The sequence below is a fragment of the Dipodomys merriami genome, unplaced genomic scaffold (genome assembly GCF_024711535.1).
Source record: "Dipodomys merriami isolate MVZ:Mamm:240054 unplaced genomic scaffold, mDipMer1.0.p SCAF_59, whole genome shotgun sequence".
Classification (NCBI taxonomy): domain Eukaryota; kingdom Metazoa; phylum Chordata; class Mammalia; order Rodentia; family Heteromyidae; genus Dipodomys; species Dipodomys merriami.
In genome coordinates, this window is record NW_027206168.1 from 2531382 (window position 1) to 2559144 (window position 27763).

At 51.4% G+C, this 27763-nt stretch overlaps 2 protein-coding genes and 7 non-coding genes across 10 annotated transcripts in view; 5 read left to right on the top strand and 4 right to left on the bottom strand.

Moving 5' to 3' along the window:
* The first annotated feature begins 142 nt into the window (after nt 1-142).
* On the top strand, nt 143-216 carry Trnat-agu (transfer RNA threonine (anticodon AGU)). Its single transcript has one exon. It is a non-coding gene; the product is annotated as a tRNA-Thr (tRNA).
* A 336-nt stretch (nt 217-552) lies between these two features.
* Nucleotides 553-634, top strand: Trnas-cga (transfer RNA serine (anticodon CGA)). Its single transcript has one exon. It is a non-coding gene; the product is annotated as a tRNA-Ser (tRNA).
* Nucleotides 635-6811: 6177 nt separating this feature from the next.
* Nucleotides 6812-6882, bottom strand: Trnag-gcc (transfer RNA glycine (anticodon GCC)). Its single transcript has one exon. It is a non-coding gene; the product is annotated as a tRNA-Gly (tRNA).
* A 137-nt stretch (nt 6883-7019) lies between these two features.
* Nucleotides 7020-11767, top strand: Hes7 (hes family bHLH transcription factor 7). Of its 2 annotated transcripts, XM_070001367.1 has the most exons (5): nt 7020-7111; nt 7483-7544; nt 9941-10036; nt 10600-10687; nt 11019-11470. In XM_070001367.1, the coding sequence occupies exons 3-5, from the start codon at nt 9941-9943 to the stop codon at nt 11468-11470; spliced, it is 636 nt and encodes a 211-aa protein (XP_069857468.1). In that variant the 5' UTR covers nt 7020-7111; nt 7483-7544. The 2 variants fall into 2 exon arrangements, with proteins under 2 accessions (XP_069857468.1, XP_069857467.1); XM_070001366.1 differs by lacking the exons at nt 7020-7111; nt 7483-7544 and adding an exon at nt 9050-9101 and having other exon boundaries at nt 11019-11767.
* A 244-nt stretch (nt 11768-12011) lies between these two features.
* Nucleotides 12012-12098, bottom strand: Trnar-ucu (transfer RNA arginine (anticodon UCU)). The gene is given in 2 exon segments: nt 12012-12047; nt 12062-12098. It is a non-coding gene; the product is annotated as a tRNA-Arg (tRNA).
* A 501-nt stretch (nt 12099-12599) lies between these two features.
* Trnal-uag (transfer RNA leucine (anticodon UAG)) lies at nt 12600-12681 on the top strand. The gene has a single exon. It is a non-coding gene; the product is annotated as a tRNA-Leu (tRNA).
* A 412-nt stretch (nt 12682-13093) lies between these two features.
* On the bottom strand, nt 13094-13165 carry Trnaq-cug (transfer RNA glutamine (anticodon CUG)). The gene has a single exon. It is a non-coding gene; the product is annotated as a tRNA-Gln (tRNA).
* Nucleotides 13166-13637: 472 nt separating this feature from the next.
* On the bottom strand, nt 13638-13710 carry Trnak-uuu (transfer RNA lysine (anticodon UUU)). Its single transcript has one exon. It is a non-coding gene; the product is annotated as a tRNA-Lys (tRNA).
* Nucleotides 13711-14774: 1064 nt separating this feature from the next.
* Aloxe3 (arachidonate epidermal lipoxygenase 3) overlaps nt 14775-27763 on the top strand; it is a 29449-nt gene continuing 16460 nt past the window's right edge. The window contains exons 1-11 of the mRNA XM_070001369.1: nt 14775-14936; nt 15500-15704; nt 17680-17761; nt 20896-21018; nt 21330-21455; nt 23259-23362; nt 23897-24069; nt 26285-26428; nt 26534-26737; nt 26821-26907; nt 27556-27725. Of these exons, the coding sequence (XP_069857470.1) occupies nt 14790-14936; nt 15500-15704; nt 17680-17761; nt 20896-21018; nt 21330-21455; nt 23259-23362; nt 23897-24069; nt 26285-26428; nt 26534-26737; nt 26821-26907; nt 27556-27725 (1565 nt within the window). The 5' untranslated portion in view covers nt 14775-14789. The remainder of the gene's footprint in view (nt 14937-15499; nt 15705-17679; nt 17762-20895; nt 21019-21329; nt 21456-23258; nt 23363-23896; nt 24070-26284; nt 26429-26533; nt 26738-26820; nt 26908-27555; nt 27726-27763) is intronic.

Genomic DNA, 27763 nt, shown 5'->3' on the forward strand with positions numbered 1-27763 from the left:
GAAGGGAAGGGTAGAGCGTCAACGCTGGGGCTTGAAACCTGAAAGGGAAATAAGGTGTCCATCACGGGGGACCCCCTACAGTCTTTGGTCACCGGCACCAAGTAACACCTGATCTAAGTTGAGATCGAACTCGCCCTCCACTGGCGCCGTGGCTTAGCTGGTTAAAGCGCCTGTCTAGTAAACAGGAGATCCTGGGTTCGAATCCCAGCGGTGCCTGGGGTCGCTGTATATTATTGCTGAGACTCTACGTTTAGGTCTGAACAACATCTCTAAGATTCTTCTTTGGGCCGCCAGTCACTTCTGTGCCCTTTTAGTGTGTATTCGGGAGCACCGTCCCTTCTCCCCGACTTGGTGTACCAGGGGGGCGACTGGGTTCGGATCTGGGCTCGTTTTGTGGCTCTGGGAAAAGTGGAAGCATCCTGAAGCCGAGGGCCAGGCGCGGACGCCGCCTCCAGCGGGCGCGCACGGCGGCCGGAAGCGGCGAGGGCGTGGCGGCGGGAGGCCGGCCCCTTGATCGGCAGCAATAGTTGCGCAGGGCCCAGGTCGCACGCGGCTGTGATGGCCGAGTGGTTAAGGCGTTGGACTCGAAATCCAATGGGGTCTCCCCGCGCAGGTTCGAATCCTGCTCACAGCGCTGGCGATTTTGGAGGAAGCCTATTGTTTTCTAGTCCTTTCTCGCGTTGGAGAAGCTCTTGTTGGGATGATGATCACGGGGACTCAACCACCCGAGACCAGATCGCTAGCGCCCTCTCGCGAGGCTCCGACCTGCAAAAGCCATTCATAGCACACACCGTACGCTCGCTCTGAATGAGCAGCTGCATTTTTCATCTCAAACCCAAACTGCCCTCCGTCGTCTTCAGCTTTCTTCCCTGTTTTACTGAAGCTTCCACTGAATTATTTTTTTTTGGGGGGGGGGATGGTCGTGGGGCCTGAACTCTGGGCCTGGGCACTGACCCTCAGCTCTTCGGCTCAAGGTTAGCACTCTACCACTTGAGCCACAGCGCCACGTCCAGCTTTTTCTGCTTATGTGGTGCTGAGGAATCGAACCCAGGGCCTCATGCATGCGAGACAAGCACTCTACCAGCCCTTGAATTATGAATTATTGAATTATGAGTAATTCCATTGACTTGTAGCCAACCTCTACACCCACCAGGTTTCCTACTCCCTTTACCCTACTCAAGGACATTGTTCTTTGTTCTGTACCATCAAATTTTTCTTCTTTTCTGGAAGAAGGAAAATATACCTACCTTAGCCTACATTGTAATTTCTTTCATTTTGAACAAACAAGATAACAAAACCTATCTGCTGCTAATAATGGCTAGTTCGTGTGTTGGAAACAATCCCTCAATTTATATGTTAAGACATAATGTGAGTTGGATAAAGGCTTAAGAGTGGAGTTCCTATTATGCCAGCAAGAAAGAGGAGGAGGAGGAAGAGGGGGGCAGGGAGGAGGAGGAGGAGGGGGGGGAGGGGAGGGGGAGGGGGAGGAGGAAGAAATTCCAGCAAGCTTACTTGCTTTTGAAGTGCTCTCTGCCATGTTAGGATACAACAATAAAGCTTCTATCAGGTGATTCTAGCACAATGATCTGAAAAACTTCTATGTGTATGTGTATACCAGTCCTGGGGCTCAAACTCAAGATCTGAGGACTGTCCCTGAGCTTCTTTGCTTAAAGCTAGTGCTCTACCACTTTATGCATACCTCTACTTTTGGCTTTTTGGTGGTTCATTGGAGGTAAGAGTCTCATGGATTTTCTTGCCCTGGCTGGCTTTGAATCACTATCCTCATATCTCAGCTTCCCAAGTTGCTAGGATTACAGGCTAGTGGCATGAGGCACTAGTTATTTGAATTATAGCCAGTTAGGGGCTTGAAAGGTGGCTCAGTGGTAGAGTGCTTGCTTTGCATGCATGAGGTCTTGGGTTCGGTTCCTCAGCACCACATAAACAGAAAAATCTGGACAGTGGCACTGTGACTCAAGTGGTAGAGTTCTAGCAGTAAGCTGAAGAGCTGAGGGACAGCATACAGGCCCAGAGTTCTACCCCATGACTGACAAAAACAAACAAAAACAAAACAGAGTTATAGCAGATTAGTGAAAAGATCAGAAACCAGGGTAACATACTAGCACATTTCTCCCCCCCCCCTGTATAACAAGCATAAGTTATGTTTATTGTTTCTGGATTTGAATTCCCTCCAACTAGGCATTCCTGTCCCCATCAGAGCCACCAATCCTATACTACCTGTAATCCTAGCTACTCAGGATTGTGGTTCACTAAGGTTTGTGGTTCAAAGCCAGCCTGGGCATAAAAGCCTCCATGAGACTTTTATCTCCAATTAATTACTTAAAAAGACCAGAAGCGGGGCTGGGAAGTTGGTTCAGTGGTAGGGCGCTTGCCTTGCATGCCTGAGGCCCTGCCCTGGGTTCGATTCCTCAGCACCACATAAGCAGAAAAAAAAAGCCGGAAGTGGCGCTGTGGCTCAAGTGGTAGAGTGCTAGCCTTGAGCTGAAGAGCTGAGGGACAGCCCTCAGGCCCAGAGTTTAGCAGGCTCCACGACCGGAACCCCCCCCCCCCAAAAAAAAAGGCCAGAAGTGGCACTGTGTCTCAAAGTGGTAGAGTACTAGCTTTGAGCAAAAGAGCTCAGAGACAGAACTCAGTGCTGGGAATGTGGCTTAATGTGAGAGTGCTTGCCTCACATGCATGAAGCCCTTAGTTCAATTTCTTAGTACCACACATACACAGAAAAAGCTGGAAGTGGTACTGTGGCTCAAGGACAACACCCTGAGTTCCCTGAGTTCAAGTCCCAGAACTGGCAAACAGAGTTGGGGGGAGGGGGAGAGAGAGAGAGAGAGAGAGAGAGAGAGCACCCTAGGTCTAGAGTTCAAGCCCCATGACATTAAAAAAACTTTTTTTCTTTTCTTTTTTTTTTTTTTTGGGGTCCAGTCTTGGGGCCTGAACTCTGGGCCTGGGCACTGTCCCTCAACTCTTCAGCTCAAGACTAGCGCTCTACCACTTGAGCCACAGCGCCACTTCCGGCTTTTATCTTTTTGCTTATGTGGTGCTGGGGAATCGAACCCAGGACCTCATGTATGCAAGGCAAGCACTCTACCACTGAGCCACCTCCCCAGCCCCTAAAAAACTTTTTTAATTAAAAATTTTTGCCTGGCTTTGAACCATGATCCTCAGCCCCCCCCCCCAAAAAAAAAAATCTCATGGACTTTACTACCTGGGCTGGCTTTGAATCATGATCCTCAGACCTCAGCCTCCTGAGTAGCTAGGATTATAGGTGTAAGTCACTGGTGCCTGGCATCAGTTCATTTTTAAAATAAGCCAGAAACTTGTCACTATCTTAAATATTACACCCTGGCCCAAGCCATCTTACCTAGATTACAGTATTCCCTCGGTACTGTGTGTGTATGTGTTTATATATTTATATTTACTATATATGCATATATTTATATGTGTATATATGTATATATGTATGTGCATATATATATATATATATATATAGTAATAAAAAAGACAGGAAGGGATTACAGCTGAAGGAATTCCCATTGGCTAAATATGGGACAATTAGAGCATAAATAATGATTGCAATTGATTCTAGATTCTAATTACTGGATAAAATAAGAATATCACATTCTTACTAATGTAGATATCTATCTACCTATCTTTCTATCTATTTAGAGTTAGGAAGGAAAGTTCTGTGAGGCTGGGAATGAGACAGGGTCTCATACATATCACAGGCTGGCTTCAAATTCTAAGTTCTTCTGCTTCAGGCAGAGTGCTAGGATTACAGGTATGCACCTCCATGCCAAATGAATACCAAATTAGTGAGATTGTGTGTGTGTGTGTGTGTGTGTGTGTGTGTGTGTGTGTGTGTTTTAAGTAATAGTCTCAAAGCATGTTCCCACAAGCTGAGTACTGGCAGCTCATTCATGCCTGTAAAATGGCTGAGACCTGAGGATTGTGGTTTGAAGACAGCTTGGGCAGGAAAGTTCATGAAACTCTTATTTTTGGGTCCAGTTGTGGGGCCTGAACTCTGGGCCTGGGTGCTGTCCCTCAGCTCTTCAGCTCAAGGCTAGTGCTCTACCACTTGAGCCACAGCACCACTTCCGGCTTTTTTTTCTGCTTATGTGGTGCTGAGGAATTGAACCCAGAACCTCATGCATGCAAGGCAAGCGCTCTACCACTGAGCTATCTTCCCAGCCCTCATGAGATTCTTATTCCCCATTTATCATTTAAAAAAAAAAAAAGCCAGAAGAGGAGCTGTGGCTCAATTGATAGAACAGTAGCCTTGAGCAAAAAAGTTCAGCGATGGTGTGTGCAGTCCCTGAGTTCATGCCCCAGGACTGGCACACACACAAAAAGGAATGTCAAGGGTTAGTTTTTAGCAAAGACAAATGAGGAAGGCAAGACTAGGAGCACTTGGATCATGTCGGTCAGCACTTGGGTTCTTTTCTTGGTACTCTTCCTTCTTAACCCCTGAATTCCCAGGACTCAACCTTCCAGGAACTCTCCACCTAGTATGGGGGTAGGGGTAGGGGAGGGGGAAGGGATGGGGGGGTAGGGGAGGAGGTCCCGGAATGCAGTCTTTTCTTTACAGAACTAGGGGCTAGGAAGGTGGCTCAGTGGTAGAGCGCTTGCCTTGCATGCCTGAGGCCCTGGGTTTGATTCCTCAGCACCACATAAGCAAAAAGAAAAAAGCCGGAAGTGGTGCTGTGGCTCAAGTGGTAGAGCGCTAGCCTTAGCTGAAGAGCTGAGGGATAGCTCCCAGGCCCAGACCCCACGACCGGACCCCCCAAAAAAAATCTTTACAGAACTAAAGAAGGAGGAGCAAAGCCTTGTAATCAAGTGTGGGGAGCTGTTACCCCTGGAGAGGGGAAGTGGACACTGCACCAGCTGTGGGGGGCTTTGTCCCTTCTTGTGCCAGCCTTGATGCCTAGCCTTGGGACATGTGTTTTCTTCTCCTAAGCCCCAGTGTGGCTCACTGTGAAGAGAGTAGCCAGGGCTAGGAAGGTGGCTCAGTGGTAGAGTGCTTGCCTTGCATGCATGAGGCCCTGGGTTTGATTCCTCAGCACCACAGAAGCAGAAAAAGCTGGAAGTGATACTGGGCCTTTATAAAGCGGTAGAGTGCTAGCCTTGAGCTGAAGAGCTGAGGCCCTCCAGGCTCAGAGTTCAGATCCCACGACTAACCAAAGAAAAAAAGGGTGTCATGGGCCATATTTGACTCATCTTAATTTCCATTACTTTGATTTTTTTTCTGTCCTAGATCCATTGCTCTTTTTAAATTTTTTTTCCTCTTTTTTGGCTATTTTTCACCAGCAAAAGCCCTTTCCTACCAGCAAAAGCCCTTTCCTACTTCAGGGCCTTTGTAGTTGCTTGTGCCTGGACTTCTGGCTGACCTACACTGAGCTATTTATCACCTCTTCACAGAGGTCAAGACTAAGGTAGTGCTTCTGCTCAAGTTCTTGCCAGCGTTCCTGGTTAGTCACACCCCACCATTGTAACCATCTGAAATTTTCCGATATGAGTTCTTCCTTTCTTGGTTATTTTTTTTTCTGTCCTCGTCTCACTAGAATATATGGTGTAGGAAAACCCACACCCAATGTAACCTCAAGTCCTAAACAATAATGCGCACATAGACACCACTAGCTGGGGGAGCGGATAAACAAATGCAGCCACTGTATGCACACAGACATCTCCAGATGCCACCATCTTTTATTAATTTTCATTTATTTATTCAATTTTTAAAAATGTTTTTAAGTTTCCTAAGATAGAGCACACAATCCAGACACAATCCAGATCTGGGCCTAGATGACCAGGGCTGAAAGAGACAGGGACAGAACTCAGGGACCGAGATCCAGACCCTCCGGAGAGAAGACCAGCCTCAGCGAACGGGAGTCCGGAGGCCGGGGTGCGAAGCGCGCCGGAAGAGAGCGGGAAGCGAGGGCCCCGGCGTGGAGGAGATCCGGGCTTCGGGTCCGGCTCCCAAGTGACCGCGGCAGGTGGCGGCGCGCCCCTCCGCCCCTCGCCGCCCCCCGCCGCCCGTCGGCGCGTGCGGGATCAAAGCGCCGGGAAGGGGTGGGTCCGGGAGGCGTCAGCGCCTGGGGTGCCGAGCGGGCGGGCTTCCCAAGGGGGGGGGATGCTGGCGGAGCGTGGGAGCGCAGAGAGCCCCCGGCGGGGACGGAGACCCGGAGAGACTACCAGATCTCAGGGAGAGACTCGAGGCGGAGAGGCGCGCGCCGGAGCCGGGGAGCCCGGGCTGGGCAGCTCCAGGCAGTCGCAGATGCAGAGACCACTGGAGCCCCGGGGTCGCTAAGAGGCCTGGAAAGAACGTGGGAACTAATCGCCAAGAAGCACTTGGCGATCCTAAAGACCCACAGCACCTTGGGGGGAAAGCGCGTCACTAAGGACAGGAAAAAGAGGGCGGAGGGGCAGGGCTGCGGAGGGAAGCGGGATTGGAGGGAGGAGAATCGGGGACCTCGCCTGGCACCCGCGGAGGCGCAGAGGACCCCCGCGGAGGGGAGCCCGGAGCCGTGTACTTTCTCAGGGTCACGCCTGTGCAGGGATGGGCCAAGGGGAGGAGGAAGGGGGTGTGGAGACAGCAGGACCCCCGAGCTGGGAGGAGGGAGGAGGGGCATGTGAGGAAACGGAATCACAATTATCTGGAACTTTCAATTCTGAAACAAGTCAAAAAAAAAAGTCTGCATTTGTTAGGTGGAAATGATTCAAGATTAAAAAAATAATAATAATAAGTGAACCCATTTACTGTTTCATGTATCTTTTGGGGAAGGAAAAATGGAAAACAATCAAGTGCATTGGCCGGGAATCGAACCCGGGCCTCCCGCGTGGCAGGCGAGAATTCTACCACTGAACCACCAATGCTGACGAACGTTTCTCCTCCTAATGACCGTATTTGAGTTTGTAAGAGGCGGAGGCAAGCCTGTACACTCTTGGAAGGAGTGGCCGGGAAAGGTTGACGTAGGTGGAGCTGCAGGTCATTCTTTATCCGGCCTGGATCCGGCCGCCACCGGGTCATAAAGCTACTCCATATGGCTAGGGGCGGCCCCACACCCGGGTGCGAACAGCCCCGGGTCCCGAGCCTCGCGTGCAGGTGAGAAAAACTTTACTCGAGCCCAGGTTCCCAAGGAGGGGGGTAGTGGGGCTGCCGGGCCACACATCTGTGGTCCCATTTGGCCGAAGTAGGAAGAGGTGGGATGTGCTGGGGGGGGGGGGGGGGAGAGGGGAAGGGTGGGAGCGTCCTTCTCAAGGTCTGGGGCCCTCCCGCTCAGGCTTTGACTAGTCACCCTCCGCGGGGGGAAAAAATCCCTAAGATGTGCAGGGTTTGGAAGGGTTTAGAGGCAGCCCCACACGTCTCTGATTTCCCAGCTACCTACGGTCGGGGTTGGTTACCCTTGTCGTTCTGTGTCTTCGTTCCCGCCAGCGTTCTGGTTGTGGCATTAAATTTCGGATTTATCTTCTCAGGCACTTCCTCCTGACATCTCCAAGACTCCATCCTTTGCAGAGGGTCGTGCTCTTGGTGTGAGGTGGGTATGGATCCCTCCCTTTGTACCCCTTTTCTTGTTTCTTTAGGAAAATGCATTCTTCCTTTCTCTTCTACAATCACGGGGTGTATGGAGTTCCAGAAGTAAGCAGTTCTGGCATAATGCGAGGTGTTTCATCAGTCATAGTTCTAAAATTTTCCCTCCCCTGCCATCCCTACGCCCAAGTTACTAGTTCAATTCTTAAATAATGAACATTGAATATAATGAATGCATTTGCTCACTAAATTTTAGTTTTAAACCAAATGCATGTAAGTGAAAAGATCTCCACTTGTGTGCATGCTTTAAAGACGTGTTCTTTCTTCCTAGAATGATCTCTCCTCAGGCTGGCCATTCTGGAGGAAAATTCTTTCCTTGGTGCACTCTGCTTCTATACTAGTTACTTAATGACACATCCTTTTCACTAGATCTGCAAGGACCTCTGGGCCTCTCCCACACATATCGATAAGAACTGTCCAAGCCTAGGACAGTAGGCAGGTGTGTGGGAGGGAGACAAATAAAAAAACTGACATAGATGGGACACATCAAGATGCATTGTGCTCCTAAATTGACATATTGAATTGAAACCCCTTTGAACTCCTTCAAGATAGTTAGGTGAGGGTGGCTCACACCTGTAATCCTAGCTACACAGGAAGCTGAGATCTGAGGATTATGATTCAAAGCCAGCCCAGTCAGGAAAGTCTGCCAGACTCTTATCTCCAATGAACTCCCAAAACCTCGGAAGTGGAGCTGTGGCTCTAGTGGTAAAGTACTAGCCTCGAGCACAAAAGCTCAAAGACAGTGCCCAGGTCCACAGAGAGAAAGAGGTGGGAAGGAGAGAGAGAGAGAGAGGGAGGGAGGGAGGAGGGAGAGAGACAGAAAGACAGAGACAGAGAGGGAGAGGGAGAGAGGGAAGGAGGAAGAGAGGGAGCAGGAGGGAGAGAAAATATGAGAGAATGATATGTGGATTTAGAGCAGTTTCTTCTCCACTGCCAGGCAGAGAACCAGTTGAATGTGGAGGATCTGCCAAGCACACACGGGATGGCTCCACGGTGCTAAGCCAGAGGGAAATCTGAGGGGAGATGTATATAATATTCAGTCTAGAAGGCTAAAGGTGCCAACTTTTATTTCAGTGTTGGTGGACCCCCCACAAACGCTGCAATTCTAGAACTCTGAATCTCATCCCTAAGTGAGTCCTGTCCCAAATCACTTCAACTCCCTCACTTCCGAATAGCCCCCCTCTCTTCAGCTCGCCGGGTCCCGCCTCATTATACAGCCTTATGGTCCTTCAACCAGCCGGGTGCCCCACGCCCCTCGCTTCCCACACTCCGGGGCCCGCTCTCCTCCCCCTCCCCCTTTCACTCCTGGTCCTTCCGGGAGCCTCGTGTCGGGGGTCTTGGCCCGGCGGCGTCCAGGGGCAGAAAGGGGCGGGACCGTGTCCTATCCCTCCTACCCCGGCGTGGCAGGATATAAGGATCCAGGCAGGCAGGGACCCGGTCCACGCCAGGGTCCGGAGGAACAATGGTTACCCGGGATCGAGCTGAGAATAGGGACGGCCCCAAGGTGAGGGGCGGGAGGGGAGGGAGCAGAGGTCCCTGTCCCAAGACCTGGGCCCTGACACCGGGGTGGGGAAGGGTTGTCAGGGGGTGAACCTGGACGAGCAGGATCGTGGGGGGGGGGTGTCTAGGCAGCCTGGAGTTGGAGAGGAAGCTGCAAAGTAGGAAGAAAAGGGCAGAGTCCGAGCAGGCCTCGCGTGGGCGGCGGAAGCAGGGGCCCCGAGTTGAGTAACCGGGGTCAGCACCTTTGGGCTTGGAGGGGGCCAAGCGCCAGGAGGATGGGTCCTCGGCGCGCTCGGGCTGTAAGCCAGTCTCGCGGAGAAGACCCTAAGGCATTGGTTTCGGGGTGGTGTTGGTGGTGGTGGTCTGAGACTCAGACCTCTGAGAGCTGTGGGAGATTTTTAGGGGAGCCTACGGAGAAGGGGTGTCCGTCTAGACGAGTTTGAGGGAGAAGAAGCGGAGCGGTCGAGCCGGGCCTCTCCTTTTCTACACGCAGGGCTGCCAACTCTGAGCCTGGCCCCCGTCCTGCCCACTTGCCTAGGTTCCAAGAGGGACCCCAAGTTCTCTGCTGGGACAGGGAGAGGGAAGGAGGAAGGACGAGAGACAGGAGAGACAGCGAGAGGAGAATGTAACAGATCGGGGAGAGGGGAGGAGAGTCCCCCCCGCCCCCCCGTCCCCACCGATCCTAGGTCATGAGGATGGGGAGCAGAGAGGGATCGAATGGGCCCTAGGCAAGTCTTGGAGCACAGATGCTCAGGGGTTGTCCCAGCGTGGGATCGGGGCGCCGGCGCGGCCGCGCTGAGTCTCGGTGGGGTCGGCCTGCGCCCCCTTTCCCACTGGTCACAGATGCTGAAGCCGCTGGTGGAGAAGCGGCGCCGGGACCGCATCAACCGCAGCCTGGAAGAGCTGAGGCTGCTGCTGCTGGAGCGGACCCGGGACCAGGTCAGTCCCTCCTCCAGCCCCGGACCCCCAAGCATCCTGTTCCCGCGTCTCGGAGCTTCCCTTTGGGGGTGGAGGAACAATACATCGGGGTGACAACCCTGGCCCCAACTTCCTGTCGCATCCCTGGAATCTCATCCTAGACCCCTTTAGCTCTCAGATCTTCATTCTCCCGCGGGTCTGCACGTTTCCCATCTGGTTCTATAAATGTCGCTCCCAGAGTGGGTCGAGCTCACCCTTTGGGTCTCTTTAAGTGTCCCCTTTCCGTCCCCTAAGTCGTCGCCCCCCCCCCCCCCGTCCCCCAATCAGCTTCAGTGTTGCCGGTGTTTTTCCCTCCCTGGGCTCCACGTTGAGTTTTGGTTCCATCCTGTAGGGTTTGGGCAGTTGCGTCTCGGTGGTGGTGGTGGTGGGGACAGGACCTTTCTGGTCATCTCACTCCACGTGCGCGCAAGTGCGTTCCGGGGGCACCCCCAGCTCCCGTGCCCGCCCCTCCCTTCTTCCCCCTGCCACTTTCCCCCTCTCTCCCCACCCCTTTCTGTCTCTGCGCCCTCCCTTCCCGCCTGTAGAACCTCCGGAACCCGAAGCTAGAGAAAGCTGAGATACTGGAGTTCGCCGTGGGCTACTTGAGGGAGCGAAGCCGGGTGGAGCCCCCGGGTACAACGCGGCGGTGGGGCTGCGGAGGGAGGGCGGGAGGGAGGGGGACCCTCGGAGGATGGGGCCCGGGAAGCTAGGGCGGACCCCGCGGTGGGGGGGGGCGGGTTTGGGGGCGGGCAAGCTGGGCTCCCAGGCTTGGGTAATAACACCTGCGCGTGTCTGTCTCTGTGTCTCCCTCGTTTCCCCCCCCCCCCACGATCCATCCATCCGGCTTCCTGCCTCTGTTTGACCTCGGTAATCTCCGCGCCCCGCCCCTTCCCTCACCCCTGCTGGGGCCCTGCCCTGCCCACCGGTCGTCCCCGCTGGCTTACACCCGCCGCGGCGGCTCCAGGGGTTCCCCGGTTCCCAGCCCAGGACGCCGAGGCGCTCGCCAGCTGCTACTTATCCGGCTTCCGCGAGTGCCTGCTTCGCTTGGCGGCCTTTGCGCAAGACGCCAGCCCGGCCGCCCGCGCCCAGCTTTACTCCGCGCTGCAAGGCTATCTGCGCCCCAAACCGCCCCGGCCCGAGCCGCTAGATCTGAGGCCTCCAGTGCCGCGCCCAACGCTGGACCCCGCCGCACCAAGCCCGGGCCAGGCGCTGCAGCAGCGCCCCCCAGTGCACCAGGGCCCCCCTAGCCCGCGCTGCGCGTGGTCCCCAACCCACTGCTCCCCCCGCGCCCGGGATTCCGGCGCGCCAGCGCCCCTCACCGGACTGCTGCCGCCGCCACCTCCGCCTTACAGACAAGACGGGGCGCCCAAGGCCCCGCCTCTCCCTCCGCCCGCTTTCTGGAGACCTTGGCCCTGAGCTTTGAGCTTTGGAGGGACGGGGGCAGAGGCTGGGGGAGGGGTAGAGACTCCAGCCCGAGGGCGGCGGAGGGACCCGGGCGTGAGGGCGAGGTGTTGGGGAGGGCGGCGGGGCGCGCGGGCTCAGCGCGCGGGTGAGATGTGGTCTATATTAGAGTATCTATATAAATATATATATCCCTGGTTCCTGTCCCTTTTCCCTACGCCACGACCCTGTGTCTAGGATTGTACCCTCTATCCCAGGCCAGTCCCAGTCCCTTCCCGAGTCCCTAGTGCATGGAATAAAGTGGTTATTCAATCCCCGTGTGTCCCCGAGCAAGGGGCCTGCCTTTATCTCGGCGTCCACGCCCACTTTCCTTTCCCTTCTATCTCCCACCGCAGTCCAGCACCCCACGGCCCTAGTCTTGGGGCATACAGGTAAGTAACGAGGAGAGAGCAGAGCGGAGGTGAAGCCGAGTTGTAAGCCTTGGAGATAGGGTTCGGGAGAAAGGGGGAGGTTCTTTTACACCAAAGCCATTTGAAAGGAAAAACAGAAATAAAATCGACTCTGGTGGGATTCGAACCCACAACCTTTGAATTGCTCTTTCGTCTCTAGAAGTCCAATGCGCTATCCATTGCGCCACAGAGCCACCTGGTGGGCCGCGGCGTCTCCAAGCTTACTGGTACTAGCCTGGAAAAGGGGCCGGGCGGAGGAGTGTTTGCGTGGAAATTGGGCGGGGCGTACCCGGAGCGCAGGATTAAGGTCTCAGGGGCCCTCCGGGAAGTAAAGCAGGTGTGAGCCTGGTGGAAGTGAGAGTTGGCGAGGAAGGAGAGCACCTGATCCCGAGCTGGCGAGCGAGCGCAAAGCTCCGGCTGCCCACGTGGGGGGTGCTACCGGGTCTGGCGCACGCCGCTTCCGGATACGAGCTCATCCAATAAACCTGTTTTGTTGAAGATGTTTGTGTGCTTCTACTTCCTTGGGCTCGTCTCTTGTGACTTTGGTTACTGCGCAGTTTCGGGTCTCGATGTTTTTCTATTCGTGTATATAGAAAGTATACAAAAATAGAAGTAGAAACTCAATTAATATCCCTACGCTAACTTCTAGCTTCTACTCTCTTAGGAAGAGAGCAGGGACGAGCGCTCTGCATGCAGGTAGCGTGGCCGAGCGGTCTAAGGCGCTGGATTTAGGCTCCAGTCTCTCCGGAGGCGTGGGTTCGAATCCCACCGCTGCCAGGGCCAGAGTTTTCCTCCTGAGCAAAGTTACTCTAATTGCTGGCAAGGTTCTACCTGCGATTTGTATGAACAGGACTCTTAGTTTTACGAGGACCATTGAGATCGTAGTGTGTGTATTTGTGTATGTGTTCCAAACGGAGACAAACCTAGAGCTCCTAGGATGCGAATAACAATCGAAACGGGCTTTACAGTAATTTTCATGCCTAGTTCCATTTTAAACATGTCCACAAATATTTTTATCTTTCATAGTTCTCCCCCAGGGTCTGCTATAAGCTCCATCAACCCATGCCCAGTATAAAAATATGGAAGGATTGTATCCTAGTTTTTAATTCTTTTGATCATATCCTCTGATGTTGTTAGAGAACAGTAATATATAAAATCAAAAAATGTTATTGGCTATAAACAAAAGCTAAGGTTCCACCGAGATTTGAACTCGGATCGCTGGATTCAGAGTCCAGAGTGCTAACCATTACACCATGGAACCCGATGCTTACTGTGGCTTTCGGCAATTCTATACATTACTGTATGTATATGTCTTCCTTTTCATGCAACCTCCCCCCCCCCATATTCATTTCTAGAAAACAGAACAACCTCTGCTGTATGTTTTAGGCACCATTACTAAGCACCTGCAATATGAATTTTGTTTATTATTATTTTAAATGAATTTTTATTATTATCTGCTAAGGCGGGATGTTATACAAAAGATCAGAATTCGTTCAAATACTAATTTTAAAATACTACAAGTTAAAATACTATTGGATTAAGCAAATCGTTATCAAGTTTAGTCTATGTTTACTCTTTAGTATGGCTAGCAGAAAATTTAGTCTAGTGTCTATCACTCCTAGTTTTTTTCTCGACTGTCATTCCTTCTTTTCGAAACTACGTCCCCAGTGTAATCCAACTTGCTTTAAAACAAGAGGACTGCTTGTTGTTGCTGCTCCAAGGAAAAATACTAACGCCCGAACAGGGACTTGAACCCTGGACCCTCAGATTAAAAGTCTGATGCTCTACCGACTGAGCTATCCGGGCTCTGGAAAAGCTTGCTCTCTCTTTTCCCAAAAAAAGAGGTTTGTGTACGGACATGTAGCTTCTCGGAACCGAGAACGAAGTGTGTCCGCCGGAAGTTACTGCGTTGACACTCAGAGGGAAGCGGGTGAAACTGGCCGCGTTTTCCCGGCAGGCTGGAATCCTGCGGTACTGCATGTCGCCACAGGGGGCCGCTGCGGCCTACGAGCCGAGACAGTCCTCCCAGGCCCCCGAGACCCAGATCCCAGAGTCTGGCAACCCAGCTCCTGCCGATAGCGGAGAGAATGCCACGTGGGGCCTCCTGATGCTCTATGTGGGACTCTGCTTTGTTCATCTGATCGGCCCTAGTCCTAGGAAGAAACTGATTTGGGAGAACCAAACTCGGGGCAATCTGGGCGTGTGGAGGGGGTGGTGATTTGTTCTTTACCGTCCTACCTGAGCTGGGATGCAGGTGTGGCTCACCTGTGGCTCTGGTCATGTGTGATCTATGACCAGATTCAGCAGCTCTTCTCTGTATAGTGTGACTGACACGCATAAGTCATAGGAATTCAATGCTCTGTGTTGTTCGGATTGGGAAGCAGTAGGAAAGGGTCTGGGGCAATTGAGGAAGGGGTGAGCAAGAGCCCCTTGGCATCAGTTAGGCCTCTTGTCAGGCAAAGGACAGTGTCCCCATTACACAGGCGTCACCTCTCTCCATTTGGTCCCTCCCTGCCTCCTCACTGGATCCACATTCCCGATACTCATCTGGGTGAGCCACCCAGAGGGACCGGCTGTGTCAGAGGCAGGCAAGCAGGTATTAGGCTGCCAGTCAGACTGTGGGCGGAGGAGAGAAGAAGCCCTAGCCCGGAGTTCTGGAAAGAGAGAAGAGAGAGAGAGAGAGAGAGAGAGAGAGAGAGAGAGAGAGAGAGAGAGAGAGAGAGAGAGAGAGAGAGAGAGAGAGAGAGAGAGAGAGGCCAGGAGCATCCTAAAGGCAGCTGTCCTCAGACATACCCGTCTCCTGGCCCTCCACCAAGCAGCTTGTCGGGCTTGTCACTCACCAACTCCAGGCCAGCAGCTGCTGTGTGCCCCGTGTGGGTCCCATCATGGCAGTGTACAGCCTTTGTGTGACTACCGGTTCCTACCTGAAAGCTGGCACAATGGACAACATCTATGCCACGCTGGTGGGCACGTGTGGTGAGAGTCCCAAGCAGCGGTTGGATCGAGTGGGCAGGGACTTCGCCAAGGGATCGGTGAGTACCCAAAAGTGACAGGCAGGACCTCTGAGGGGCAGGACACACAGGCAGGGGATCCCAAAAGAGGGGAGAGTCATCCAAGCCGACTCATCACATCCTGCCAAACTTATGAGGTGTGCTGTGACCTTTCACCAGGCCTTTGTGGTCCCTGCCTTTTCTAGGGGTGATAAACCTACCTAGGCAGGACTGTGCAGGGGCAACTTCAGGAGTTCACCTGGCTTCTTGATTCCTCCCATTGTTGGTGGTAGACTGGTCTAGTTGCTTCTTCACTAAGCCTGGGTTTCCTCTTCTCTGGAGGGGATCTGTTTGCCTTTTTCACCAGCCCCTAGGGTCGTTTGCTGATGTCCTACACAGGGTGCTCTGCTGGCCCAGGAGGCAGGGAATTCCGATTGCCATTTCCATTCACATATTTGGGGTGGCACCTGGAAGAATGATCGCCTTGTTATTTATACCATGGGCCCACATGGGTTAGCTGCTGCAAAAGCTGAAGCATCAGTGCACCTTGCATGGCCTCTGATGGCTTCTTGCCTCTCACCTGCTTGCTCTCCTGGTTGTTCCAGGTAAAGAAATACAAGGTGCGCTGCACAGCTGAGCTGGGAGAACTCCTGTTGCTACGCTTAGACAAGGAGCGCTATGCGTTCTTCGGCAAAGATTCCTGGTACTGCAGCCACATTACAGTCACTACACCCGACGGCACTATTGTCCCCTTTCCCTGCTATCAGTGGATTGATGGCTACTGCACCATGGAGCTGCGGCCAGGAGCAGGTGGGCCAAGGGAAAGGGCTGTTTGCAGAGAGGGCTTTTTGAATGGGGTGAGGGGGCCGGTAGGGTGAGTCTCACAGAGGCCAGGGTGTAGAGAATAGGGTTACTTTCTGGAAATGGTGCCACTGAAGCCTGAAACACAAGGCAGCATTTACTTCTCGGAAGGCCCTGCAAATGAGCACAGTTTTGCAATACGCTGACATACCAAACCATCTGCTTTCTACAGTCTCCCTCTGTCCTAACCCTGGAGTAAATTCTTCTGGGGCCCATGCAAGCAGGATTTCAGTGGGTAGAAAAGCCTTGAATATTTAGCCACTTGGGCTGGACAGGCCCTGCCAAGTCTTGTCACTTATTGCAGGCCCTGTCAGTTATTTCTGATTTTTGTTTTGTTTTGTTTTGTTTTTTTGTCGGTCATGGGGCTTGAACTCTGGGCTTGGGCGCTGTCCCTCAGCTCTTCAGCTCAAGGTGAGTGCTCTACCACTTGAGCTATACTTCCAGTTTTCTAGTGGTTTATTGGAGATAGGAGTCTCACGGTCTTTCCTGCCCGGGCTGGCTTTGAACCATGATCCTTAGATCTCAGCCTCCTAAATAGCTAGGATTACAGGTGTGAGGTACTGGAGCCCAGCTTTCTGACTTTTCTTGAGTGTGCAATTCTAGAACTTGAACTCACAGCCTGGTGTTGTCCCTTTTTCTCTCTCAAGGACTGGTAGTCTAGTACTTAAGCTACAGCTCCACTTCTAGCTTACTGGGTCGTTGTTTTTTTTTTTTTTTTGGGTCCAGTTGTGGGGCCTGAACTCTGGGCCTGGGTGCTGTCCCTCAGCTCTTCAGCTCAAGGCTAGCGCTCTACCACTTGAGCCACAGCACCACTTCCGGCTTTTTTCTTTTTGCTTATGTGGTGCTGAGGAATTGAACCCATGGCCTCAAGCATGCAAGGCAAGTGCTCTACCACTGAGCCACCTTCCCAGCCCTTGGGTCATTAATTGGGGATGAGAGTCCTATGGACTTTTGTGCCTGAGTTGGCTTTTGAACTAACATCTTTGACCTCAGCCCTCCAAATAGCTAGGATTATAGGCATGAGCCACTGGTACCTTGTTCACTTTGACTTTTTTTTAGGCCCTAGGAGGTGAGTTAAGATCTCTTACTGATTTGAGTGTCTTTTCAAGGATACTAGGCCTGAGCACCTGGTTCCTTCTGTCTGTGTGTTGAGATGAGTATCAGGGATAAAAGGTGGACATTCTGGGTCAACATGAAGCAAGAAAAACATTACCCCACAGACAATAGTGGGTTTCCAATTGATTTCACTATCAACCCCCACTGGTCATCACAGTATACCAGTATCTTCACAAAGTACATGCCAGTCCTGGGGCTTGAACTCAGGACCTGAGCATTGTTCCTGAGCTTCTTTTGCTCAAGGCTAGCACTCTACCATGTAAGCCACAGCGCCACTTCTGGCTTTTTCTGATATATATATATATATATATATATATATATATATATATATATATATATATATATATATATATATATATATATATATATATACACACACAGTATGTTTTCATCGTTGTTCATCAGTTGTTATCATCACTGTGGAGTTTCTTTGTGTGTGTGTGTGTGTGTGTGCAGTTCTGGGGCTTGAACTCGGTGTCTTAATGCTGTCGCTTAGCTTTTTTGATCAGTGAAGGCACTCTGCCATTTGAGACACTTATGTCTTTTTTTTTTTTTTTAAATGGAGATAAGAGTCTCTTGGATTTTTCTTCCAGGGCTGTCTTTGAACTGTGACTCTCCAGGATTTCAGGCCTGAGCCACCAACAAAATCTGTGGTGAATGCACAAAGGACTTGGAGGGACCCCTCAGGCAGCTCAAGTGGAAATGAATATGGTTTAAGCTCAAGGGCTAGAGAGTTCAGGCATTATTTGCCCAAAGGGATATTATTTGAAAAGAGATTGATATGAAGCTTAATTTTCATTCCCCACAGCAAGAACCATTTGCCACGACTCTCTTCCTCTCCTTCTGGAGCACAGGAAACGGGAAATCCGGTCCCGACAAGAATGCTATCGGTGAGGATGGTGGAATTGGACTTCTTTTCTTCTTTTGCCATCTTAGTTCTGTCCCCAGTCTTAGGCTGTTCCTCGGGCCTCAGTTCCAACCTTGGGGAACTAACTCTGATCAGGACTTGTTTTGTTTTGTTTTCTGTCCTGGGGCTTGAACTTTGGGCCTGGCTGTGCTCTATCTCTGAGCTCCTTTTTACTCAAGGCTAGTGTTCTACCACTTGAGCCACAGTGCCACTTCTGGCTTTTTCTGAATAGTTTATTGGAGGTCAGAGTCTCATGGACTTTCCTGCTTGGGCTGGCTTTGAACCATGATCCTCCTCTCAGCATCCTCAGTAGTTAGGATTACTGGTGTGAGCCACTGATGTTTGGCTAGGACTCTCTTTTAAACCCAATCTCTTCTAATACTGATCCTGTGTCTGGACCCCAAATACCAGTATCAGTGATTATCCCAGGCTGGGGATGTAGTAACTCAATGATAGAGCACTTGATCTCCAATACCAAAACCCAAACAACAACAACAACAACATGATCTGGAGGTGTGGCTAAAGTGGCACAAACCTAGGAAGTATGAGGGCCTGAGTTCAAACTCTGGTATCAGAAAAAAAAAATCCAAGAATTATGCCAATATTTATGCCATGTCCAACTGATTTGAATATAACCTAGTTCTCAATCTCAACATAAAAAAATGACCCTAGTATTTATGTTGTTCTCAAATGCTACCCTGGGGTTTGTGGATGTAGCTAGTACTTAGCATGCACAGAGCTCTAGATTTGATTCCCAGCATGAGAGAAAGGTTGGGGGGGGGGGGGAGAGGAGTGACTATCTTGATCTGATGTCCAATGCCTTCATGGAGAAAATCCAATTGTTGTCACCTACAAGGAAGTAAGTTTCAATCTGTAATTAATTTTTTTTCTTTATATCCAGTCCTAGGGCTTGAACTAAAAGCCTGGGCACTGTCCCAGTTTCTTTTGCTCAAAGCTAGCACTCTACCACTTGAGCCACAACCCCACTTCCTGCTGTTTCCTGTTTATGTAATATTAAGGAATTGAACCTAAGGCTTCTGTAGTTAATTTTTAAAAATCAAAGGCAACTGAGCTGGGCAGTGGTGGCTCATGCCTATAATCCTAGTTACTCAGGAGGCTGAGACTTGAGAATCATGGTTCAAAACCAGCCTGGGCAAGAAAGTCCAGAGACCTTTTTTTTTTTTTTTTGCCAGTCGTGGGGTCTGAACTCTGGGCCTGGGCACTGTCCCTCAGCTTTTCAGTTCAAGGCTAGCACTCTATACCACTTGAGCCACAGTGCCACTTCCAGCTTTTTCTGCTTATGTGGTGCTGAGGAATTGAACTCAGGGCCTCATGCATGCAAGGCAAGCCCTCTACCACTGAGCCACCTTCCCAGCCCATAAGAGTCCATAGACTGTTATCCCCAATTAAGTACCAAAAAGCCAGAAGCAGAGGTGTGGTAGAGTGTTAGCCTTGAGCAAAAAGCCAGCACCTGGCTGTCCACAGCACTACTTCCGCCTTTTTCTATTTATGTGGTGCTGAGGAATCAAACCCAGAGCCTTGGCTTTTTCTGTTTATGTGCTGAGGAATCAAACCCAGGGCCTCATGCATGCAAGGCAAGCGCTTTACCACTAAGCCACCTTCTCAGCCCCCATGAGACTCTTTATCTTCAATTAACCACCAGAAAACTGGAAGTGGTGCTGTGGCTCAAGTAGTAGAGTGCTATCCTCAAGCTGAAGAGCTCAGGGACAACACCTAGGCCCTGAGTTCAAGACCCAGGCCTGGCACACACAACACAAAGATCTAAGGCTTTTGTTTATTCCAAGCTTGGACGACAGATTGTTTTTTTTGGAGGGTGGGGTAGGGAAGGAGCAGTACTAGGAATTGAATTCAGGATCTCACACTTTAAGTACTTTACCAATTGAACCACACTTCAGTGTCTTTTGCATTGCTTATTTTTTATTTATTTTTTGGTGCTAGGGTCTTGTACTCTTGTTTGGCTTTTTTTTTTGGTCTGGTCGTGGGGCCTGAACTCTGGGCCTGGGCGCTGTCCCTCAGCTCTTCAGCTCAAGGCTAGCGCTCTACCACTTGAGCCACAGCACCACTTTCGGCTTTTTTTTTTTTTTTTTGCTTATGTGGTACTGAGGAATCGAACCCAGAGCCTCGTGCATGCAAGGCAAGCGCTCTACCACTGAGACACCTTCCCAGCCCTTGTTTGGCTTTTTTTCCCCCCTTAGGGCTGATACTGTATCATTTGAGCCACAGCTCTTTGTTGGTTAGTTGAAGGTAAGAGTCTCACTGACTTTTCTGTGCAGGCTGGCTTTGAACCATGATTCTCATATCTTAGCCTCCTAAGTAGCTAGGATTACAGGTATTAGCCTGACCACATTGGTGTGTGTGTGTGTGTGTGTGTGTGTGTGTGTGTGTGTGTGTGTGTGTGTGTGTGTGTGTGTGTGTGTGTGTGTGTATGTGTGTGTACTACAGCTTGAACTCAGAGTCTGGGGACTGTCCCTTAGCTTTTGCTCAAGGCTAGTGCTCTACTTTTGAGCCACAGTTCTGTGTCTGGCATTTTGGTAGTTAATTGGAGATATGAGTCTCACAGACTTTCCTGCCTGGACTGGCTTACAACCATGATCCTCAGATCTCATCTCCTGAGTAACTAAGATTACAGGCATGAGTTACCAGTCCCTGACTCACATTGTTTTTGTTTTGCCAGTCCTGGGGCCTGAACTCAGTGCTTAAGCACTGTCCTTGGGCTTCTTTTTGTTCAAGGCTAGCACTCTACACACCACTCCTAGATTTTTCTGTGTATGTGGTACTGAGGAATTGAATCCAGGGCTTCATGCAGCACTCTACCAGTAAGTCACATTCCCAGCCCCACATCGGTTATTTCTGAGGGAGAATCTCACTTCATGCAAGCAAGCTTAGACTGCAGTCTTTCTTCTTGTGCTTTCTGGTGTCACTGGGGCTGACAGGCACATACTACTGGGTCCAGCCATTGCCTGAGATAGAGCCTCTGGAACTTTTATGCCTAGACTGGTCTTGATCCCAATCTCTACCTCCCAAGTAGCTAGGGTTATAGGCTTGAACTCCAGTGCCTGGCCTTAACCTTCCACTTCTACCTGTTTCTCTGGGCAGTTGGAAGATCTATGCCCCTGGCTTCCCCCGCATGGTGGATGTCAGCAGCTTTGAAGAGATGGAGTCAGACAGGAAATTTGTCTTGACCAAGACAGCGCCTTGTACTGATGAGGAGGGTGACAGGTGAGGAGGTGGAGGGAAGTGATGGCAAGGGTCTGCTGTGAGGGAGGGATACAGCAGCCTGGGAGGAGTCAGGGTCTAGAACAAGTATAGTTTCATTCAAGGGTCAGGAGCAGAGGGGGACCAGGGATGGGTTTGAGCGAATCTAACAGAGAAGAACAGGAGTAAGGAGATTGGAGCTGAAAGGGCAGAAGAGAAAGCAGGAGTGAAGGGGAGACTCTGGGGAGGCCAGCCAAGGGGAGGAATTAAGGGGAATAGAATGCAGGTTCCACTGACTGGTTGTCATCTGTTCTTCTATTCCTCTGTGTCTCCAGCCCTGGGAATCGGTATCTGCCTTGCATGCCCATGAAAGTTGATATCCCATCTCTGCTGCACATGGAGCCAAACATCCGCTACTCAGCTACCAAGACGGCCTCACTGATCTTCAATGCCCTCCCTGCGTGAGGCCACTGCCCTCCCTACTCTCCTGCTCACGGTCCCCGATGAACACCTTTCCTCTGTTCCCAAGTGCCTTGCCCTGTTCCCTGTCTCCCCTCTCACAGACCTTCAAGTTTCTCTTTCCTGACTCTGAGTCTCTCTGCCTTCCCTGCCCCTCTCAGGGCAGCACATGGCCCCAGGGACTCCTGACAGGACCCTATTGAGTGAGATAATGGTGATTTGCCTTTAAGCCTTAAGAAAGTGAAGTCTAACCACCTCAGCTTAAATCCCAGAACCCATGCTTTCTAGCTGTGTACCCTTGATTCCCCTTTATGCTCTAAGTAATTTCCTTACTCACATTCATCCCTACATCATTGGTTTCTAGGAGAATTAAGCCACAAAATAATCTCTTGATTAATAATCTTTAGTAGCAGTATTCATTTCTTTTTCTTTTTGCCAGTCCTGAGGCTTGAACTAAGGACCTGGATGCTGTCCCTGAACTTCTTTTGCCCAAGGCTAGCACTCTACCACTTGAGCCACAGCTCCACTTTGGGTTTTCTGGTGGTTAATTGGAGATAGGAGTCTCATGGACGTTCCTGCCCAGGTTGGCTTTGAACTGCGATCCTCAGATCTCAGCCTCCTGAGTAGCTAGGATTACAGGTGTGAGCTACCAGCATCCAGCTCCCAAAAGCTTTTTGGTGGTTAATTGTAGATAAGAGCCTCATGGATTTTCCTGCTGGGGCTGGCTTCAAACCACAATTTTCAGATCTCAACCTCCTGAGTAGCTAGGATGACAGGCGGGAGTCATTGCCAGCCAGCTTCAGGATAATTCTTGAAGGAAAGAACAAATGGAAGAGGCCCAGAGGGATGGAGTGGGCGATCAGGTGTGGCTGTGCTTGGGGGAGTATGCAAACAGCTGAAAGTGGCTCAGGCTTCAGGACAAAAACACATTGTCAGGGCTGGGCAGGGCTGCAGGGCTTGAACATCTAGGCTGATGGAGTTTCATGGACTAGCTAGGCTTGGCAGATGGAGTTTTATACTGAAGGAAGAGGGGGAGCCAGGTAAAGTCTGGGACAATATTGGCACCCCAGAGAAGCCAGGTGCCAAGTGGCTCATGTCTGTAATCTTAGGTGGCTGAGATCCAAGGATCATGGTTTGAAGCCAGCCTGGGAGGGAAAGTCTGTGATACTCTTTTTTTGGGGGGGTCCATTCATGGGGCCTGAACTCTGGGCCTGGGCGCTGTCCCTTAGCTCTTCAGCTCAAGGCTAGGGCTCTACCACTTGAGCCACAGCGCCACTTCCTGCTTTTTTCTTTTTGCTTATGTGGTGCTGAGGAATTGAACCCAGGGCCTCATGCATGCAAGGCAAGCGCTCTACCACTGAGCCACCTTCCCAGCCCATCTGTGATACTCTTACTTACAATTAGCCAGTAAAAAAAAAAAAAAAGCCTGAAATGGAGGTGTGGCTCATGTGGTAGAGTGGAAAAAACTAAGGGGTCAGAGCCCAAGTCCTGAGTTCAAGCCTCAGTCCTGGCATAAACAAAACAAATGACCAAACCAATAATACCTCTATCCTCACAAAAAACAAACCTCAGTGAAAGTGGTTTGTTTTGTACGGGGGCACATGTATGTAGTTACTCATCTTGGGATGGTTGCATTTGAACCAGGCACTTCCAGGCTCTGTAGAGCATCCATCGGTCACAAAGACTTTCCCACTATGGGGACTCTACTCTGGAGAATAACCTTACCAGGTCTCTCCAGAGAGAAGGAGCTTCGTGGTCCCCCAAAGCCCATAGCCTCCCTACTCTCATCTTATCCTCCTTATCAGATCTTTGGGCATGAAGATTCGAGGGCTGTTAGACCGCAAGGGCTCTTGGAAGAAGCTGGATGACATTCGGAACATCTTCTGGTGCCACAAGACCTTCACTTCGGGTGGGTGGAGCTAGGCAGCACTTGCCTAGTCTTTATTCTTGCTCAAATCCCTTCAGAGTTGAGAGTCCCGCTCCTGTCCAGTCCTCCCAGAGAGTTCTCTCAGGGATTCAAGTGGGAGGGGCTTGGTTTTCACTAGTGGCATCTGGGTCCCAGTTTTCTCTCTGAAATCCAGGCCTTTCCCAGTAGGATAGGGGGAGGCAATATTATGGAGGTAAAGGTAGACATGCTTTGTTTACACAGAAGAGACTCATGATCATTTACAGAGTCCTGATCCTGATTAGGTGCATGGGACTCACTTCTCTACTCCTTATCACCAGGTGTTCAGGACTTTGGGGTCAAAATGGCATAGGTTCAAATCCCTGGATTGCTACTTAAATTGGCAAGTGACCCAACATTGTCTAGCATTCAAATGAACATGTGGTTTTACCTACCTCATAGGTGGCTGGGAGGAAAATGCAAGTCACAGAAATGGGCAAAGGGCTGGGCAGGACAAGGCTCTAGGAAGTACTTTCCAGACCCTCTCTTGTCCCCTAGAGTATGTCACGGAGCACTGGTGTGAGGATTACTTCTTTGGATACCAGTATCTGAATGGCGTCAATCCTGTCATGCTCCATTGCCTCTCCAGCTTGCCAAGCAAGCTGCCTGTCACCAATGACATGGTGGCTTCTCTGCTGGGACCAGACACCTGCCTACAGACAGAGCTAGAGGTGGGTGAGGAGCACTGCAGTGGACTTGATTGGCTGGGTTGCCATTGTGTGTAGAGCATAAGGCCTGTGGACCTCGATCTCTGGAAAGCATTGGCACTCTTTCCCTCCCTCTTTCTTTCCTACCTCCCTCTGCTTCCCTCTTTCCCACTCTTCAATAAACTCTCTTATCTCCAGTAAACTACTCTAAAAAGCTGGGAACTAACCGGGCACCAGTGGCTGATGCGTGTGATTCCAGCTTCTCAAGAGGCTAAGACTCGAGGATTGTGGTTCAAAGCCAGCCTGGGCAGGAAAGTCCATGAGATTCTTATCTCCATTAAACTACTCAGAAAAAGCTGGAAGTGGTGCTGTGGCTCAAGTGGTGGCTCAAGTGGTGGAGTGCTAGCCTTGAACACAGAGAGACTCAGGGACAGAGCTCAGGTCCTGAGTTCAAGCCCCAGGAATCCCCCCCCCCAAAAAAAAAGAACTGGAAGTGGCACTGTAGTTTAAGTGGTAGAAAGTTCACTGTGAGCAAAAAGAAGCTCAGGGATAGCTCTCAGGCTCAGAGTGCAAGCCCCAGGTTCAGCAAACAAGAGTTTCACAGACTTTCCTGTCCAGGCTGGTTTTGAGCCATGATCCTCAGATCTCTGCCTCCCAGTAGCTAAGATTACAGGTTTGAGCCATTGGCACCCAGTTCTCTCTCTCTCTCTTTTCTTTTTTTAATGCTAGTATTAGGGCTTAAAGTCAGGGCTGGGTGCTATCCTTGGCTTTTTTGCTTAAGGCTGGCACTCTACCACTTGACCCACACTGCTCCTTTTGGCCTTTTGCTAGTTAATTAGGGATAAGAGTCTCATAGACTTTTCTACCTGGGTTGGCTTTGAACCACAATTCTAAGATCTCAGCTTCTTTTCTTTCTTTCTTTCTTTTTTTTTTTTTTTTTGGGTCCGGTAGTGGGGCCTGAACTCTGGGCCTGGGCGCTGTCCCTCAGCTCTTCAGCTCAAGGCTAGCACTCTACCACTTGAGCCACAGCGCCACCTCCGGCTTTTTTCTTTTTTCTGATGTGGTGCTGAGGAATCGAACCCAGGGCCTCAGGCATGCAAGGCAAGCACTCTACCCTGAGCCATCTTCCCAGCCCGATCTCAGCTTCTTGAGTAGCTAGGATTTCAGGTATGAACCACCAGTACCTGGCTTGGCTTGTTCTCTCTTTCTCTCTCTCTCTCTCTCTCTCTCTCTCTCTCTCTCTCTTTCTCTCTCTCTCTCTCCTTCCCTCCCTCCCTCCCTCCCTTCCTGCCTGCCTGCCTGCCTTCCTTCATTGTCTAGCTTGAACTCAGGGCCTGGGTACTGTTCCTGAGCTTTATTGCTTAAGGCTAGTGCTCAACCACTTTCAGCCACAGTGCCACTTCCGATTTTCTGGGGGTTAATTGGAGATAAGAATCTTACAGATTTTACTGCCTGGGCTAGCTTTGAACTGCGATCCTCATATCTCAGTCTCCTGAGTATCTAGGGTTACAGGTGTGAGCCCCAGTGCCTGGCTTCCCCCCCCACCCCATGATGTAGCCCAAGATGGCCCCCATACTCATGATCCTCCTACCTCAGCCTCCTAAAAGTTGGGATTACAGGTATTTGTCACCATGCCTGGCTTAGCGCTGCATTTTCAAGGAAAGCAGGTATGGATGAAATTCAGATGGGGCTTCCACCATCCCAGATGTGGAGGCTGAAGAAGGCCGCTGTAGGACAGGCCAATGGGAGGTCAGTCAGATGCATCAGAAAGGATCACAAAGGGCAAGGAACTCTGACAGTGCAGAAATAGTTTATGACTCAGACTCTCTGGGCTCCCTAAGCCCTCAGCCATTCTCCAGAGGCTGGTGTTGTGATTGGTTCTCATTGTGTGTTGATTTTGCTGTGTTGGATACACTAGATCAGATCTAAGAAGAGGATGCCTTTTGAGTTGAGAGAGTGGGCAGGGCTAGGTATGGGGGAGAGGAGGAGGAGCGGCCACTGGCTTGTTAAGCCTAGAGGCCCAGTGAAAGGTTGCACAACAGACTATTCTGGACCTCATTCCGGACATTCTAGGAAGGGTGCGGTACCCAACGAGTGGCATTAGTCCAAGCACCAAGAATTTCTGGGGCTCAAATTGGGGACTTCAACTTCTGGCGGCAGAGGGCCATGAGGCCAAGATCGGAGTGGACTGTGAACTGGGGAGGCCGCGCTAAGCCTCTGCATTTCTGCCTTCCTGCAGAAGGGCAACATTTTCCTAGCTGATTACTGGATCCTGGCGGAGGCACCCGTCCATTGTCTGAACGGCCGCCGGCAGTACGTGGCCGCCCCGCTCTGCCTGCTGTGGCTCAACCCGCAGGGGGCGCTGCTGCCCTTGGCCATCCAGGTGAGCCTGAAGGCGGGGCGGGGGGGGGGGGCAGCTGGGCCTAGGGCGGCGTGGGGGGGGGGGCGGGCAGGCAAGCCATTTTACACCCCACATCTTGACACTCAGCTCTGCCAGAACCCTGGTCCGGATAACCCCATCTTTTTGCCCACGGACTCCGAGTGGGACTGGCTGCTGGCCAAGACGTGGGTACGCAACTCTGAGTTCTTGGTGCACGAAAACAACACGCACTTTCTGTGCACGCATTTGCTGTGCGAGGCCTTCTCCATGGCCACGCTGCGTCAGCTGCCGCTTTGCCATCCAATCTACAAGGTCTGTGTGACCCCGGGACGGGGAACCGAAGGAGGCGGGGCCTTCTGTGACAGTCGGCTCAAGTGATCTCATTCCGCTCGCAGCTCCTGCTTCCCCACACGCGCTACACGCTGCAAGTGAACACCATCGCGAGGGCCACGCTGCTCAACCCAGAAGGCTTGGTGGACAAGGTGCAAGCCTTCCCGCCTCGGCTCCTAGCCCCGCCCCCGAGCGTGTTTGACCCCGCCCACAGGATCTGATGGCCCCGCCCCGCCATTAGGCCCCGCCCCTGCCCTGCGTGGCCCCTCCCACCAACTCTGCTCAGGCTCCGCAGTTCCGGTCTTCCAATTTGCCCCGCCCTTAAATTCTGATCCCCACCAGCCAATCCCATCTACAAATCCCTCCTGTCAAGGGTCTACTGGCTGGGCAGCCCCAGCCCCAAGCAATACCCTCAGCTGGTCCTGCCTGAGGCCAGACTCTCCCCTTTCAGCTTTCAGGTCTTTTATTTCTTTGAGACAAGGTCTCTCCACGTTTAGTTCAGGTGATCCGGAACTCACTATAGGGCTTAGGCTGGAGATTTTTCCTGTTTCAGCCTTCTGAGTGCTGAGATTACACACATGAACTACCACTCCTAGGTCATTCTTAGAGGTTTCAAATATCCCAGAACCTCCTATGCTCGTAGTAGTAGAATCTCAACCGGAGCTGTCCGGATCAGACAGGCTCATATGAGTATTTAACGGGGTGGTAGACCACTTGGTAAAACCGTGTGAGATCTTCCCAGGAAGTCCCTTAGGCTCTGGGACAGGGAATAGGCGAGCCCCTCTGTGCTGTGCCCACAGGTCACATCCATCGGAAGGCGTGGCCTCATCTACCTCATGAGCACAGGTCTGGCCCACTTCACCTACACTCATTTCTGCCTTCCGGATAGTCTACGGGCTCGTGGCGTCCTGAATATCCCCAACTACTATTACCGAGACGACGGCCTAAAGATCTGGGCAGCCATTGAAAGGTGCTGGGCAGGATCTGCAGCCCCTCCAGTCTATCAGG

Bases quoted from the DNA above. Each gene is read 5' to 3' on its own strand.
- Hes7 (XM_070001366.1), top strand. From the start codon at position 9,060: ATGGTTACCCGGGATCGAGCTGAGAATAGGGACGGCCCCAAG. The intron at 9,102-9,940 runs GTGAGGGGCGGG...CACTGGTCACAG, and splicing joins AGAATAGGGACGGCCCCAAG to ATGCTGAAGCCGCTGGTGGA. The intron at 10,037-10,599 runs GTCAGTCCCTCC...TCCCGCCTGTAG, and splicing joins TGGAGCGGACCCGGGACCAG to AACCTCCGGAACCCGAAGCT.